Below are 13,213 nucleotides of genomic sequence, written 5' to 3'. Positions count from 1 at the left end.
AAAACCAGTCCCTTCCTATGGATTTTTCTGATGAAAGAAGACCAAAAAAAAAATGAGATGATTATTTACGGGGTTGAGGATTAAAAAAAACACCATGTGGAGTAAGGCAGGCGTTGGAGGGATTTTTGTAACATCTCAGAGGGAGTTGGGAGTACAGGATTGTAATTACCTGTTGAGGAGAAGTTTGGAAGTCATTATGTTTCGTTTCTTGCCTGTTTTAGTCTTCTTGCAACATCTTTTGTTGTGCTTTAGATTTGTCTTTTTGCTTTATGTAAAATTCTCAATAAACACAAACAAATAGAATATGCAGTTACATTACTTAGGAGCCCTCTGGGCTGAAAACCTCATTAACGCACCTTTCATACATCAACAGGAAGAAAAGCCTCCACTCTCAAGAGGAGTCTACCTCCAAATTGTATACCGAGAGACAAGAATCACCTCTCCGATTATACACCGGCTAGGAAAAATGACATTTGAGTGCACGAGGCTGGTATGCAGACTACTGCACAACCCAATTAATAAACTAAGCTTCCTTTAAAAGGTAGGACAAGTCAGAATAAACTAGGCAGTAATAATAATAAATCTGGACTCTGACTCAGGATATTAAAACTGCAAATTTTGAAAGCTCGTACTGTCATAAATTTATTTTGCAGAAGTTCAGGCTGATTTTTTCCCCCCCGACTCCCATCTATTTACATCCCCATCCTTGTTTCTCTGGTCACTTGGAAGAAATTCTGACTTGCCCCAGGAGACTGGCTGTTTGCACGGCAGGCCCTCCCGACAATGCCAGGGGGGGGAATTATATCGCAGTCGATCCAATGTGTCAACACTTATTTATAAACAGCTTGCCATGAAATATAAGACGCTGGTACACCGTGATCTCGTCCTTCTGAAGATCCCGTCACGGCTTGATCCCATTTAAATCCTGTCTCGCTGCTTTCCTAAAACTCTCAGCAACTGCAGATAATTTTTTTTAAAGGAAAAAAGGAAGAAGAAAAAAAACCCCTCCTGGTGTACTGCTAATCAAAGAAACAAGGGGAGCCTGGGAAAATGCTTCCAAGCTTAGAGGAGGAGAATTACCCCGGAGGGAGGCTGGCCCGTCCAAACACGCTCAGCAGATCCCCATCAGTCAAACAGAAGAATGCTCGGTTCGGGGCCAGAGGAGGAGTTGAAGACTCCTGGGGGGTAGTGGGGAGGCTTTGGGGGCGGCACAAAAACAGATTTGGGCCTGCCTGACTTTTCTTGGGAAGGAAGGAAGGAAGGAAGGAAGGAAGGAAGGAAGGAAGGAAGGAAGGAAGGAAGGAAGGACTAGGTAGAAGGAAGGAAGGGAAGAAAGGATGATTGATAGATAGATAGATAGATAGATAGATAGATAGATAGATAGATCTGTTTAGAGTGCCTAAACTTGTTTTCTACATGAGCTACTTTGCCCTTGTCCTCATTTTAATTCAGATTGGTTGCAACTGCAATCGTGGATGGATGGATGGATGGATGGATGGATGGATGGCCTCTTTTGCTACTGCTATCAGGGAGAGGGGGAGGAAGGAAGAGGCAGGCAAGAACGCCTGTTTTGCTAAGGAAGGAAGGAAGGAAGGAAGGAAGGAAGGAAGGAAGGAAGGAAGGAAGGAAGGAAGAAGGGGCAGGCAGGCAGGCCTCTTTTGCTATTGTAAGAAGGGAGGGAGGGAGGGAGGGAGGGAGGGAGGGAGGGAGGGAGGGAGAGAGAGAAAAAGAGAGAAAGAAAAGAAAGGGAGAAATGCCTTTTTTCGCTGTTGGGTACCCCATCCATCTTCCCAATCCTTAGCAGTCCTTTTTCAAAGATGCACCATCGCATCGCATCAGCTATGCACTGGACCGTTTCCTTTAAAGAGCAGCAGAATGATCCTGGGTACACATTGTATTGCACTGTGGTCAACAGGTATTTGTCCGCCTCACCTGTGTGGCGTTGGGTACCTAGCTGACTTTGTGAGTCATCCATTCTCTTGGCCCTTCACACAAAGCTCAGGTGCACATCAAGGTTTCCTGCGTTGCTGAACACTGTACGGGCACACTGAACGACCTATGAAATAGCTTCCCCGTTTATTTCCAAAACCAAGGACACTGTGCCGGGCACGTGCCAGGAAACCATTTAAATACCAGCTGCTAGTCCTCAACACACAAGAGGCTGGCTTTCTATTCAGCACCTTTGTGTTCATATTCAGCTTCTTTTCCTGAGAACTGGCTGGAGAATCTGGGAGGGGAGATAAATTGATATATTTTTTCTTTTCTCCATCTTAATTCAATGTTATTTTTCATTTACATATTTACCAGCCAGAATATGCTCAATAACTTTGATTTTTTTTTGGCAACAGAATTTTTATAATGACTTAGCACTTTATATCACTGACAGGTTTTCCCAGTCTTCACAAACTGCTCTTTTTAAGATAGATCTTTTTTTTTGCACTATAGTTTAAGAATTCATTTCCCCTCCTGTATTTTCAAGACAGAAGAGAAGCAGGATTCTAATCCAGAAATCTTATTCTCTTATCTGGGATGATGACTGCTGTTTATAGTGTTCAGGGTTAAGCTTTCCTTAATAAGTCCCCCAAGAAACAAAAATATACCAACTTCTGGGATCTCAACGAACGAACGAACAAAAGAAAGAAAGAAAGAAAAAGAAAGAAAGAAAGAGAAAGAAAGAAAGAAAGAGAAAGAAAGAAAGAAAGAAAGAGAAAGAAAGAAAGAAAGAAAGAAAGAAAGAAAGAAAGAAAGAAAGAAAGAAAGAAAGAAATTCTGCCAGCTAAGGGCTAAGATGAGATAATCTGCTTTCCAAAACACCAAACAGAAAAACAAGGCAATGCCAGAACTTGCTTTCTCGCTGACCTCCAGCTTCCTAATCAGAAGTTGCAAAGCAAACCAATCCAGGAGGAAGAACAAATGGATTTTGGGGGGGGGGGGTTGTTTTTTTCCCCTAAAAGCCAGGAGAGGTGTTAAAATCCTTGTGCTACTATGTTTACGACAGGGATCTCCAACCTTGGCAACTTTAAGATTCATGGACTTCAACTCCCAGAATTCCCCAGCCAGCGTGCTGGGGAACTGATAACACACAGCGTGAGAAACATTTCTCTAACTTTGACCCAAGCAAGCAGACTGCCCTTGCACATGGAGGTTCGACTGAGCTCGCTCTGCCAATGCATTTCTCCTCCATCACAAGCTTATCTGAGCTTTCTGGACCGGCAGGCAGCCTTCACCACAAGTTACGCAAGCCAAATTCCCCGGCATCAGCTGTGGATTTTGGAGAACTGCTCGTTCCTTTCCCCTGTCTAGACATTATCGCCCTGTTCTTCTTCTTCTTCTTATGAGGTCAGCTGAACCAGGGACACGGGATCCCCGTCTTGCAAGATCTGACATTTCAAGATCCACTTCCAGGAGGGTGCGCCGAAAGCAGCAGCAGCAGCTTAGAAGATTCTAAGCTGTGATCAGGCCAAATGGAGCCTCCATATCCAGGGGCAGTATATGTGTCTGGTTGGGACACAGCCAGGAAAGGGTTACTCTAGGTTCTCCAGGTGGGTTCCTCAGCTGGTTGTGGATAGGACGATGTAAGCTTGGGGGGGGATCATAGGAGTTGTAGTCCAGCGTGCCTGGAGGGAAACCAGAGCTGGTCCAGGAAAATCAGGCCCAGTGGGGCCTTTTCAGAACCCCCCCCCTAATTTCCCCCTGCATTGGCCTCAAAGGAGAACAGAAGAGATTCTCCATGGGGCTCTGAGCCAAACAAAACCAGAAGTGGCCTGTTGCAAGTGGTGAATACCCCCCCTCCACAAAGCAGCCCCCCTCAGAAAGGGCTACTCCAGGCCACAGACTAATCTGCACTTAGAACAGCTGTGTGAAGAGCCACCCTAGGCCTCTATACCACTTTATAGAGCTGGGATGATTCAAGGCCCGGAGAGTAAAACATATGAAGAACGGTGGGTATGTCTCCTCTAGAGAAAAGGAGGACTGGGGTGGGGGGTGGGGGGACACGATAGCAGTCTTCCAGTATTTGAGGGGCTGCCCCCAAAGAGGAGGAGGCTCAACTTATTTTCCAGAGCACCCGAAGGCAGGAGAAGAAGCAACGTTTGGAAACTCATCAAGGAGAGAAGCAACCTGGAACCAAGGAGAAACTTCCTGACAGTGAGGACAATTAGCCAGTGGAACTACTTGCCTCCAGAAGTTGTGGGTGCTTCATCGCTGGAGGTTTTTTGTAAGAAAAGACTGGACATCTGTCTGAAATGCATGGGGTCTCCTGCTTGAGCAGGGGGGGGTTGGACTTGAAGAGTCCCTTCCAACTCTATTCTGATTTATTGATTCCTAACTCCGCCTCCCTACAGCCCCGCATGTCGACAGCTAGCAGCTCCAGGTAAGGCGGATTTGGGTCAAAGCGGGCAACATCCAGAGTCTCACCCCAGCATGTCAACCGCCACCCCTCTTCAAGATGAGGAAAGTCTCCAAACCAAACTGGAACGCAGTGGGGAATTATGGTGCCTGTAATCCCACACAGCTGGAGAGTCTCCACACTGGAAGCACCCTAACCTACCTCCGTAGTTCATCCCTTCCCCTTCCAAAGCAGTGGGGCACTGAACAGTTACCTTTGTTTAAGGAACAGAACAGGGACACAAACGCAGTCTTTCAGGCTGGGCCTGCCGAACAATTGTGTGTTTTTCTCCTTTCCAGAAGGAGATGGACGGAGAACAAGCAAACAATTCAGGCATTTTCACACCCGAGATTTAACCCCCTGGTTTTAAGGGGGGAAATAATAATAATAATAATTAATAATAATAATAATAATAATAATAATAATAATGATGATGATGATAATGATAATAATAATAATAATAATAATAACGATGATGATAATGATGATGATAATGATAATAATGATAATAATAATAATAATAATAATATGATAATGATAATAATGATGATAATGATGATGATAATGATGATGATGATGATAATAATAATAATAATATGATAATGATAATAATGATGATAATGATGATAATAATAATAATAATAACGATGATGATAATGATGATGATAATGATAATAATAATGATAATAATAATAATAATATGATAATGATAATAATGATGATAATGATGATAATGATGATAATAATAATAATGATAATAATGATAATGATAATGATAATAATGATGATAATAATGATAATAATAATAATAATAATAATAATAATAATAATAATAATAATAATAATAATAGAAGGCCTCAGGCGAAAAGGATGGGAAACAGCGTCGGGTTTCAAAGCTAACCTGACCCCTTAGCCAGCCCCTTTTATCGCTTTACACGCACCACACACTCGCGTGCATAGTTTCCATATTAGCTTGCAGATGGCGGAGCAGGGTGAAGGAAGGGGCAGCATCCAAGTAGCCAGAGACCTCCTTCCCCCCCCCCCCACTCCCCATAGGATTGCGAGCAGAGACGTTAGGAGCGGCTCAGGAAGGAACCAGCCACGCGGGGAAATCGGGACGCCCATCTGCACATTCACACGCACTCGCTCCCCGCTTCTCTATTTATAAACAGCCGCGCAATGCACGGGAGGGGGGGGTGGGGAAGAGTGTAAATGCACGAGGCAAATACGCCTGGCTACGCTTTTTTTTTTTTTGGAGAAAAATGCACGCTGCTAGCCCCCCATTGGCTGGGCTCCGTGGCGGGGACCCCACTTTTAAAGGCGGCGGACCCTTCCGCTTACAGCCAAGTTACCTAAGCGGGATTGAGGGGGGGCGGCGGGGGCTGGAAGCCGCACTAATCCTTTGCAAGGCGCCTGACGCCGCCTTTGATATGGCGGATCCAGCCTTTGAAATGCGAGGCCCTGGGCGCTTCAAGATTCTATCCCTCAAGGGGAAAGGCAGGGAGGGAGGGGGGAAAAATGAAACCGTCTCGCTGGCAAGTTTACAAACGAGCTCTGGGCCTGCTGGCGCTTTTGTCCCCAGTTTTCCTGGGTGGGAGTAGATGAGGAAGGGGGGGGTAGGGAAAGGCTAGAAAGTATCAGAGAAGCCAAAACAAGCCGCACAAAGTAACCCAAAAGTATCTCCTTTGAAGGCTCAGGAAGGAAGCGGGCGCTGATTATACCAACAGGGCGACGGGGCAAATCTTTCGGGGGGGGGGATCCGCAGCCGCCCCCCTCCCCTGCGACATCCAAAGCGGGACATTTCTTCTGCCACCCTCGGCCCCAGCCCCAGTCTGGCATTTGCAAAGTTGCTTTGCTTCTGGGCATCAACCTCTTTGCCCCCCCCCCGCCCGGAAACCACAGCCCACCGGCCGGGCCTCCTGGCCCTCCTCCTCCTCCTCCTCCTCCTCCCGGAGATTCCAGCCCTGCAAGAGCCGGGACCAGCGACACCCCACCCGCTCAGGACTCCTAACCCCCCCCCCCCCCGGCCCAAGAAGGCCTTACCTGGTTCAAATCTTCGTCGTTCAGCAGGTGCGACTCCCGAGGCTTGAAGCAATTCTGACACTTGCTTTTATTGAAAATGTTGGCCTGGAATTTCCGGCACGGGTTTTCTTTCGCAGCCATGGCGGGTGGAGGGGGGGGGGGGTGTTTGTGTGCGGAGCTCCCGGGCGGGGGCGGGGGGGGAGAAGCAGAAAAACCGACCCTCCAAGCGCTGCTGCTGATCCTCCCCCCGTCAGTCGTTCCGCCAAAGGAGGGCAGGCGAGGCCCCCCCGCTGGCGCGGATCTCCGGCCCCGCCGCGCACGGGTGTCGAAGAAGGTCGTCGGAAAGGCCAGCAGTCCGCCCGCTACGCCTGGCCGCCGCCGCGGGCCTCTCTCTGCCAGCGGTGCGCAGCCCTCCGGAGGCCCCCAGCGGGCCGCATCCCAGGGCTCGGGCCCCCCAGCAGCCAAAGGGGGGCGCGGCAGGCCAGCCGGTCCCGGCTCGGGCTCTCGCAGCTGGTCCCGGTCCGCGGCTCCGGCCGGGGAGGCGGAGCGGGGCGCCGGAGGAGGGCGAGCCTCCAGCTGCCGGGGCAGTTGGGCCGAGCGGGAGGCGGCCGGGAGGAAGCGGAGGGTCCCACGCGAGGGCGCTCAATCCACGCGCCGGCCCGAGGCTTCCACGCCGCGCCGGCCGGCCGGGGCTGCCCGGCTGCTCTCCGCAGACGGCTCCGGGCCGGCCAAGGGCCGCGGGCCATCCATGCCGCCGCCGCCGCCCCAGCCGGAGGAAGCCAATCCGGGGCTCAGTGCGAATCCGGGCGGGCGGCGCGGTCGAGGCCAGGCGCCACGGAGATCAGCAGCGGGATGCGGCGCAGGTCCTCCCGCCGGCCCGGAACCCCGGCGGCGCGATCCGTCGCAGCTCAGCAGCGCCTCCCCGGACGGAGCAGCTCCGGATCCCGGCCACGGCTCGTCCAGGGCCCGCTCGGCCCGCCGCCGCCTCTTCCCAGCCGCAGGCCGCCCCTCCGCGCGGGGAAGGGGCAGGGCAGGGAAGGGGGCGGCGGCGGCGTCCAACGAGAGGGAAACGCCTTAATTTCTCAGCCCCCTCCTTCCTTCCTTCGCACGCCCCCCCCCGTTGGAGGAGATGGTTGGAAATCACAGGGCGTGAAAAAAATAAGCCAGCAAGCCCCCCCACCCCCGCTCCTCCCCCGACAAAACCCGGCCAGGCTCTTGCGCTGCGGAGGCCGAGGGTTTGCAAAGGTTACCAATTGGGTGGGTGGGTTTTTTTTGGGGGGGGGGGAGCAGAGAAATCCGGAAAGCGGGGAGGGGAAAGGCCGTCACGCGCTCCCGGGACTCCGGCAGGAAAGGGGGGGGAGAGGAAGGGGGGGTAGAAGAGCCCTCCGCCTTTTTCTGCTTTCTTCGCGCTCCCCACCCCAAACACACACGGTTTTTTTGGGGGGGGGAGTAATTGACTTTGCTGGCGACCCAATGGCGAGGAGGCTGGGCTCTTCACAAAAGGACACCCAATCCAATCGGGAAAGAGGCTGAGCCAGAGGCGGGTCCCTCCCTTCCCCACGTCATGTGCGAAAGCGCCCACAATGCGCACCCAGGCGAGCGCGGGGAGGCGGGGGGGGGCCGCTTGCATGCTTCAGGCTTGGTGGACGCGCGCGGGGGGGCAGCGCTGCGGGGGAGGGGGAGGGAGGAGGGGGAGGGAGGCAGCCGGGCAGTTGGCTGGCTGGTCGGCCGAGGAGGGGGGGGGGTCCCTGCAATCCCCAGCCCGGGGAGGGGCTCGGCCAGACGGTTCGGGACTGGCCGTTGGCGAGACGCTGAGGTTTCGGGGTCGGGGCGGTGGGATCCAGCCGTCTGGCGGGGGTCCCTCCTCGCTCGGGGACGAGAGAAGCAGACAAAGGCTGCGACGCGGGTCTTCCTCCCTCGGGCCTTTCGTCCGGCCCCCTCCCCGAAGACATCTGCCTACCGAGAGTTGCCGGAACGCCGAGACGGAGCATTCACAACCTTTTGTGCTGTGAGCCGCCCAGAGTCCGTTGGACACCAGACGGGCGGCAAATCAATTTAGACAGACAGACAGACATGGATACTTCATCGGACTGGCGGGCTGTTTTGCATTATCCCCTTCCCAAATCTGTGCACGCTTAGATGCTGAGCTTTCTTCCCCAGCCCCAGCCTAGCTTCTGCTGCTCCATAGAAAGGAGTCGGTTCTCTTCCTATATTCTTTCCCCTTGGAAGGGGAGGGGGAGCGACTGACCCCCCCCATTCAGTCACAAACAGCTGGTTGCATTGACCAGTTTTCTTTTCATTTTGTTGTTAGTTGCAAAGTCGTGTCCGACCCATCGCGACCCCACGGACAACGTTCCTCCAGGCCTTCCTGTCTTCCACCATCTTCTGGAGCCCCTTTAAGCTCATGCCTCCTGCTTCAGTGACTCCATCCAGCCACCTCATTCTCTGTCGTCCCCTTCTTCTATTGCCCTCAACCTTTCCCAGCATGAGGCTCTTCTCCAGTGAGTCCTTCCTTCTCATTAGGTGGCCAAAGGATTTGAGCTTCAGCTTCAGGATCTGGCCTTCTAAAGAGCAGTCAGGGTGGATCTCCTCTAGGACTGACCGGTTTGATCACCTTGCAGTCCAAGGGACTCGCAGGAGTCTTCTCCAGCACCAGAGTTCAAAGGCCTCCATTCTTTGGCGCTCTTTCCTTTCATACCAACCATCTATAATTATGTCCAATTTCTCTGTTGCTTGGCTCGCCTGGAACTTGAATTCTGTTATTTTATTTGCTGCTCATCTGGCAGTTTGAAGCCACTCTACGGGGCTGCTTCTTCTTTCTTGCCTGCCCTTTGATCCCTTTCCCCCCCCCCCCCGGAGAGGTGGGCCTGGGATCACTCCCAGCTTAGGAAGTTGCAGCTCTGGGTCGCCAGTCCGGCCCGGGGAGGGGCTGAGCTTTGGGTCTTCCTTAGAGGGGCAAAGAGGCCCTCCCACGTCAGAGCCACAGGTGCGAAGAGAGAATTCCTGTGCCCATCTGGCTTCAGTTTTTCTCCTTTTCTCCAATTTTGCTCTCTGCTTCGATGGGGGGGGGGGAGGTCCTGGCCAAGGGCCAGCAATTCAATGGGAATTCACTGAAACCTACCCTTTGTGCTGGTGCCTCACTTGTTTCGTTAACCAACACAACTTTGCCCCCCCCCGCTTCAGAGTCCAAGGGGCCTTGGCGAAAGACGCAAGAAGGGGTGGGGGGGAGAACATAGTGAACATAGTGCAGGAGAACTGCACCTTACGCCATGTTTGCTTGGCAGGGTGATAATCTCCTCCTAGCTCTGCATTAGAAGCTCCTTACTTTGTTTACTTACTGGATTCCTTTCAAGTGGGAGACAAAGCAGTCAGATCCACCCCACGCTTAATTTTGAAAGTCTGCCTAATCTCTCCCTCTCTTACACAGAAACGCACACTCACACAAAGGCACCTGTTCCCGCTGCGGGTTTTTAGCCTCTTATTCCAGGGTAGGCTGGCTTCTCAGAAGTCATTGTAGCAGATGATATTTTTAAATACAGGAGTTGGAAGAAGCAGGAGAAGAGCATTCATGTTTTGGGAGGCTGGTGACGGAGAGGGTTCCCGAGAATGGGATGGAGACAACAAATCAATGGATCATCAAACACATCAACTCAAGAGTTCTCGCTCAAAGACATGATAAAATGATCTGACTTTGGACACATGATGTGAAAGACCAGCTCTCTGGAGAAGTCCTTAAAGGTGGAAGGGAAGAAGAAGAGGATGACCATCAGCCAGATGGTTGGACTTGGTTGTGATGATGGGTCCACTCTTAAAAGACCTGTAGGACCAGGCTGGAGACAGATCATCCTGGGAGAAAAAGCTATCTTCTTGCTAAGAGTCAACAATGACTTGATGGCATCTAGTCAATCAATCGACAGAAGATCCATCTCTTTGGAGAAGGCTCTGATGCTGGGAAAGGTAGAAGGAAGGAAGGAGAAGAGGATGGCCAGAAACCAAATGAGCGGACTTGGTTGTGGCGGTGATGGGTTCATTCTTGAAAGACCTGTAGGACCAGGCTGGAGACAGATCATGAAATTGTCTTGGAGGTCAAACTTCTCCAGTGGACATTGGAATTAAATTCATGTTAGCGGGAAATCCTGGGAGTGCAAATGTGGAAGGTAACCGCTTAGAGATGGCAACCTACATCAACTCAATTCCAGCAGGGAGCTGATATTAAATCCTAGGAGCAAATTCTGCAAAATGCAGCAAGATCAGCCTGGTAGGAGCAAGTCCTTGTCTAGATCTTGTAGATTCTTTCTACTCAAGCAGGGTGTTGCTGTTTATTTGGGGGAGGGCCCAACGCTGTGCCTGGGGGCCGGCCAGCCAACCCAACTCTGCACTGTCATCATTGACTGATAAATAAATACGAACATAATTGTGGTTTCTTTACAGCCGGGCAGACCTCGTGCTGCATCAAAGGCGGCTTTGGGCACCTTCACAAGACCTTGACCACCACCTGTGCCCAGCTGAAAGGAGGTTAATCTCCTGCACCAAACGATAAACAAACACACAAAGGGGCGAGATTGTTCTTTTCCTGAACGCTTAAAGGGGTTTAATTCTTTAGCAATACGATTGTTCTCTAATAAAATGTCATAAACAATAGTTACACGTTTGTAGGAATGCTGAAATGGGATGCCCTGCCAAACAATACACATAATCCTCAAATTACAACAGCTCATTTAGTGACTGAAGTCACAATGGTGCTGAAAAAAGTGTCGTCTGACCGTGTTTCACGCTTGCAACCGTTGCAACATCCCCATGGTGACGTGATCAAAATTCTTGCTTAAATGAAACATCTGGAAGGTTGATCTGTTACAGCCAAGAGCTGTACAGATAACCCACTCTGAAGGTGGGTTATCATTAACCAGCCTGTGCTTGAAATGTGAGTTTGGTGCCAACAGCCACAGCGAAATTTGTCACTGCCATTTCCCAAGAGATCATAATGATACTGCTGACTGGGTAGGTCCCACCTGCGTTAGACAAACATCAAACTAGATTTGGATCCACGTGGTCTCTGCAGACACTCTCTCACAGAAACACGGAGCAGGAGGTACAGCGGTTTCTATGTTGTCTTTTTCTAAAAGTAGCCGCCCACATTGCTGGCCGTAAGTTGAGACCATTAAACCCTGATGGAGAAGTCAAGTGTTTATTTATTTATTTATTTATTTAGATTTATATACCGCCCTTTCCCGAAGGACTCAGGGCGGTTTACAGGATATTTAAAAGAAAATCAATACAAAAGTTAAAACAAATTAAAAAAAGATTAAATGAAACCCTGAGAAAAATAAAAACCCAGTGTTACCCACCAGGTTGATCTAGCATAACCTCGGTTCTATCTCAAGGGGAATAGATAGTCTTTATCTAGCCACTTTCCCTTCCTCTGTGCAAGGGACTCCCCTCCTGCCTAAACCTTCAACTCTCCCTCCCTTTCTGACAACAGGTTTACAAAGAGGTTGCGAAGCTGGGCAGAAAGTGGAGGGTCTGATTATCACAGAGATAAGCCCGTTTGCCTTGCTCACACCCACAGGTGTGGCAACTTCTGTTTTCTTTGGAAGCTGATCTTAGTAAGGGAAAGGTATGCTCACACTAAGCTTGGCACATCAGCTCCACCGAATGGGCCAATACTGACCCCCCCCAGTCTGTCCAGGGACATCAGCCTCCCCCTTCCCTCTGACATTTAACGGCCTTGATTGATTTTGTGCTATCAAGTGGGTTTCTCTTCTTGGTGACCACACAGATGGTTTTTCTCTGGAGGATCTATACTCCACCAGGTGCTTTAGGTCTCCATCCATCGCTATTGCAAGTGAGCCCATCCACTTTGCTGCCTGGTTGTTCCCTTCTTCTCTTTCCTCCCACTATTATGAACTTCTCAAGAGAACCAGGTCTTTGGAGAATGATCCACAATATGATCATCTCTGCCTTACGTGTGACCTCTGGGTTGATTTGTTTGATGGTCCGTCGCTGTTTTCTTGGTTTCCAAGGTAGCTGAGAAGTCATAAATGGCTTTCAGATTGTGCTGCCTTTCCCAAAACATCTCCATCTCCATCATCTCCTCCTCCTCCTCGCAAACTCCACTCCCTTCTAGCATTGATGATGTTCCCTAGTTTGGGTAATGAAAGGTAAGAAGGCAACCAAGCTCAGAGAGCACCAAGGACCCCACAGTCCTCCTCCTCCTCCTCCCAGCCACCACAAGTTCATTTTAGAATGGGATCCTGACCCAGCTCAAGATAGACCATGGCTTGAGCCTTACCTCAGAAGCACACAACCAAGAATGAGTGTCTTAAGTGACCCCCCCATGGTCAAGTTCCTTTGGTCTTTTCCGAACTCCATGGTGGTTATGAAAACACAAGCTCCTGTTTCATGAATAAACCAGAAGGGGGCAGCAGAAATTCAGAACTGAGGAACGGACAGTCATAGCCCTCCTGTCACCACTAGGTGGCAGCAGAGTCAAAGAGAGGAACTGATTGCATCAGTTCAATAGAAAAAAAATATCCAAATATTAGAACTTATCGAAAGTTTTCCAAAGAGGGGCAAAGATTAAAGGAATGGGGTGGGTGAGATAAGAGAGTAGAAGACAAGTCATGAAATAATCATGAGATACCATTGTTTCATCTTATGTTTGTGCTGTATCTCACATCGTCGGTTGCTAAAGATGATGGGATGTGTAGTCCGGCACAGCGGCAGGACTTTAGCAACTAAAATGCGGGTTTAGTGAAAGTTTTCATATACAGGATTTTGGGTCTCCCACTATTTTGATGATACATG

The 13,213-nt window shown here is 50.3% G+C and overlaps 1 protein-coding gene across 7 annotated transcripts in view; it reads right to left on the bottom strand.

The window, feature by feature from the left end:
* MPRIP (myosin phosphatase Rho interacting protein) overlaps positions 1 to 7,392 on the bottom strand; it is a 69,784-nt gene extending 62,392 nt beyond the window's left edge. Inside the window, exons 1-2 of one of the 7 annotated variants that reach the window (XM_083372647.1) lie at positions 6,730 to 6,927; positions 6,431 to 6,699 (exon numbers count right to left, since the gene is read on the bottom strand). In XM_083372647.1, the coding sequence (XP_083228773.1) occupies positions 6,431 to 6,550 (120 nt within the window). In that variant the 5' untranslated portion in view covers positions 6,551 to 6,699; positions 6,730 to 6,927. Of the gene's footprint in view, positions 1 to 6,430 lie in introns of all 7 variants that reach the window. The other 6 variants (XM_083372648.1, XM_083372646.1, XM_083372649.1 and 3 more) reach the window with 6 other exon arrangements.
* Between the last annotated feature and the right edge of the window lie 5,821 nt (positions 7,393 to 13,213).

Source organism: Vipera ursinii, assembly GCF_947247035.1.
Source record: "Vipera ursinii genome assembly, chromosome: 13".
Classification (NCBI taxonomy): Eukaryota; Metazoa; Chordata; class Lepidosauria; order Squamata; family Viperidae; genus Vipera; species Vipera ursinii.
The sequence above is the reverse complement of the archived record's forward strand: the minus strand, read 5'-3'. Positions and strand labels throughout refer to the sequence as shown.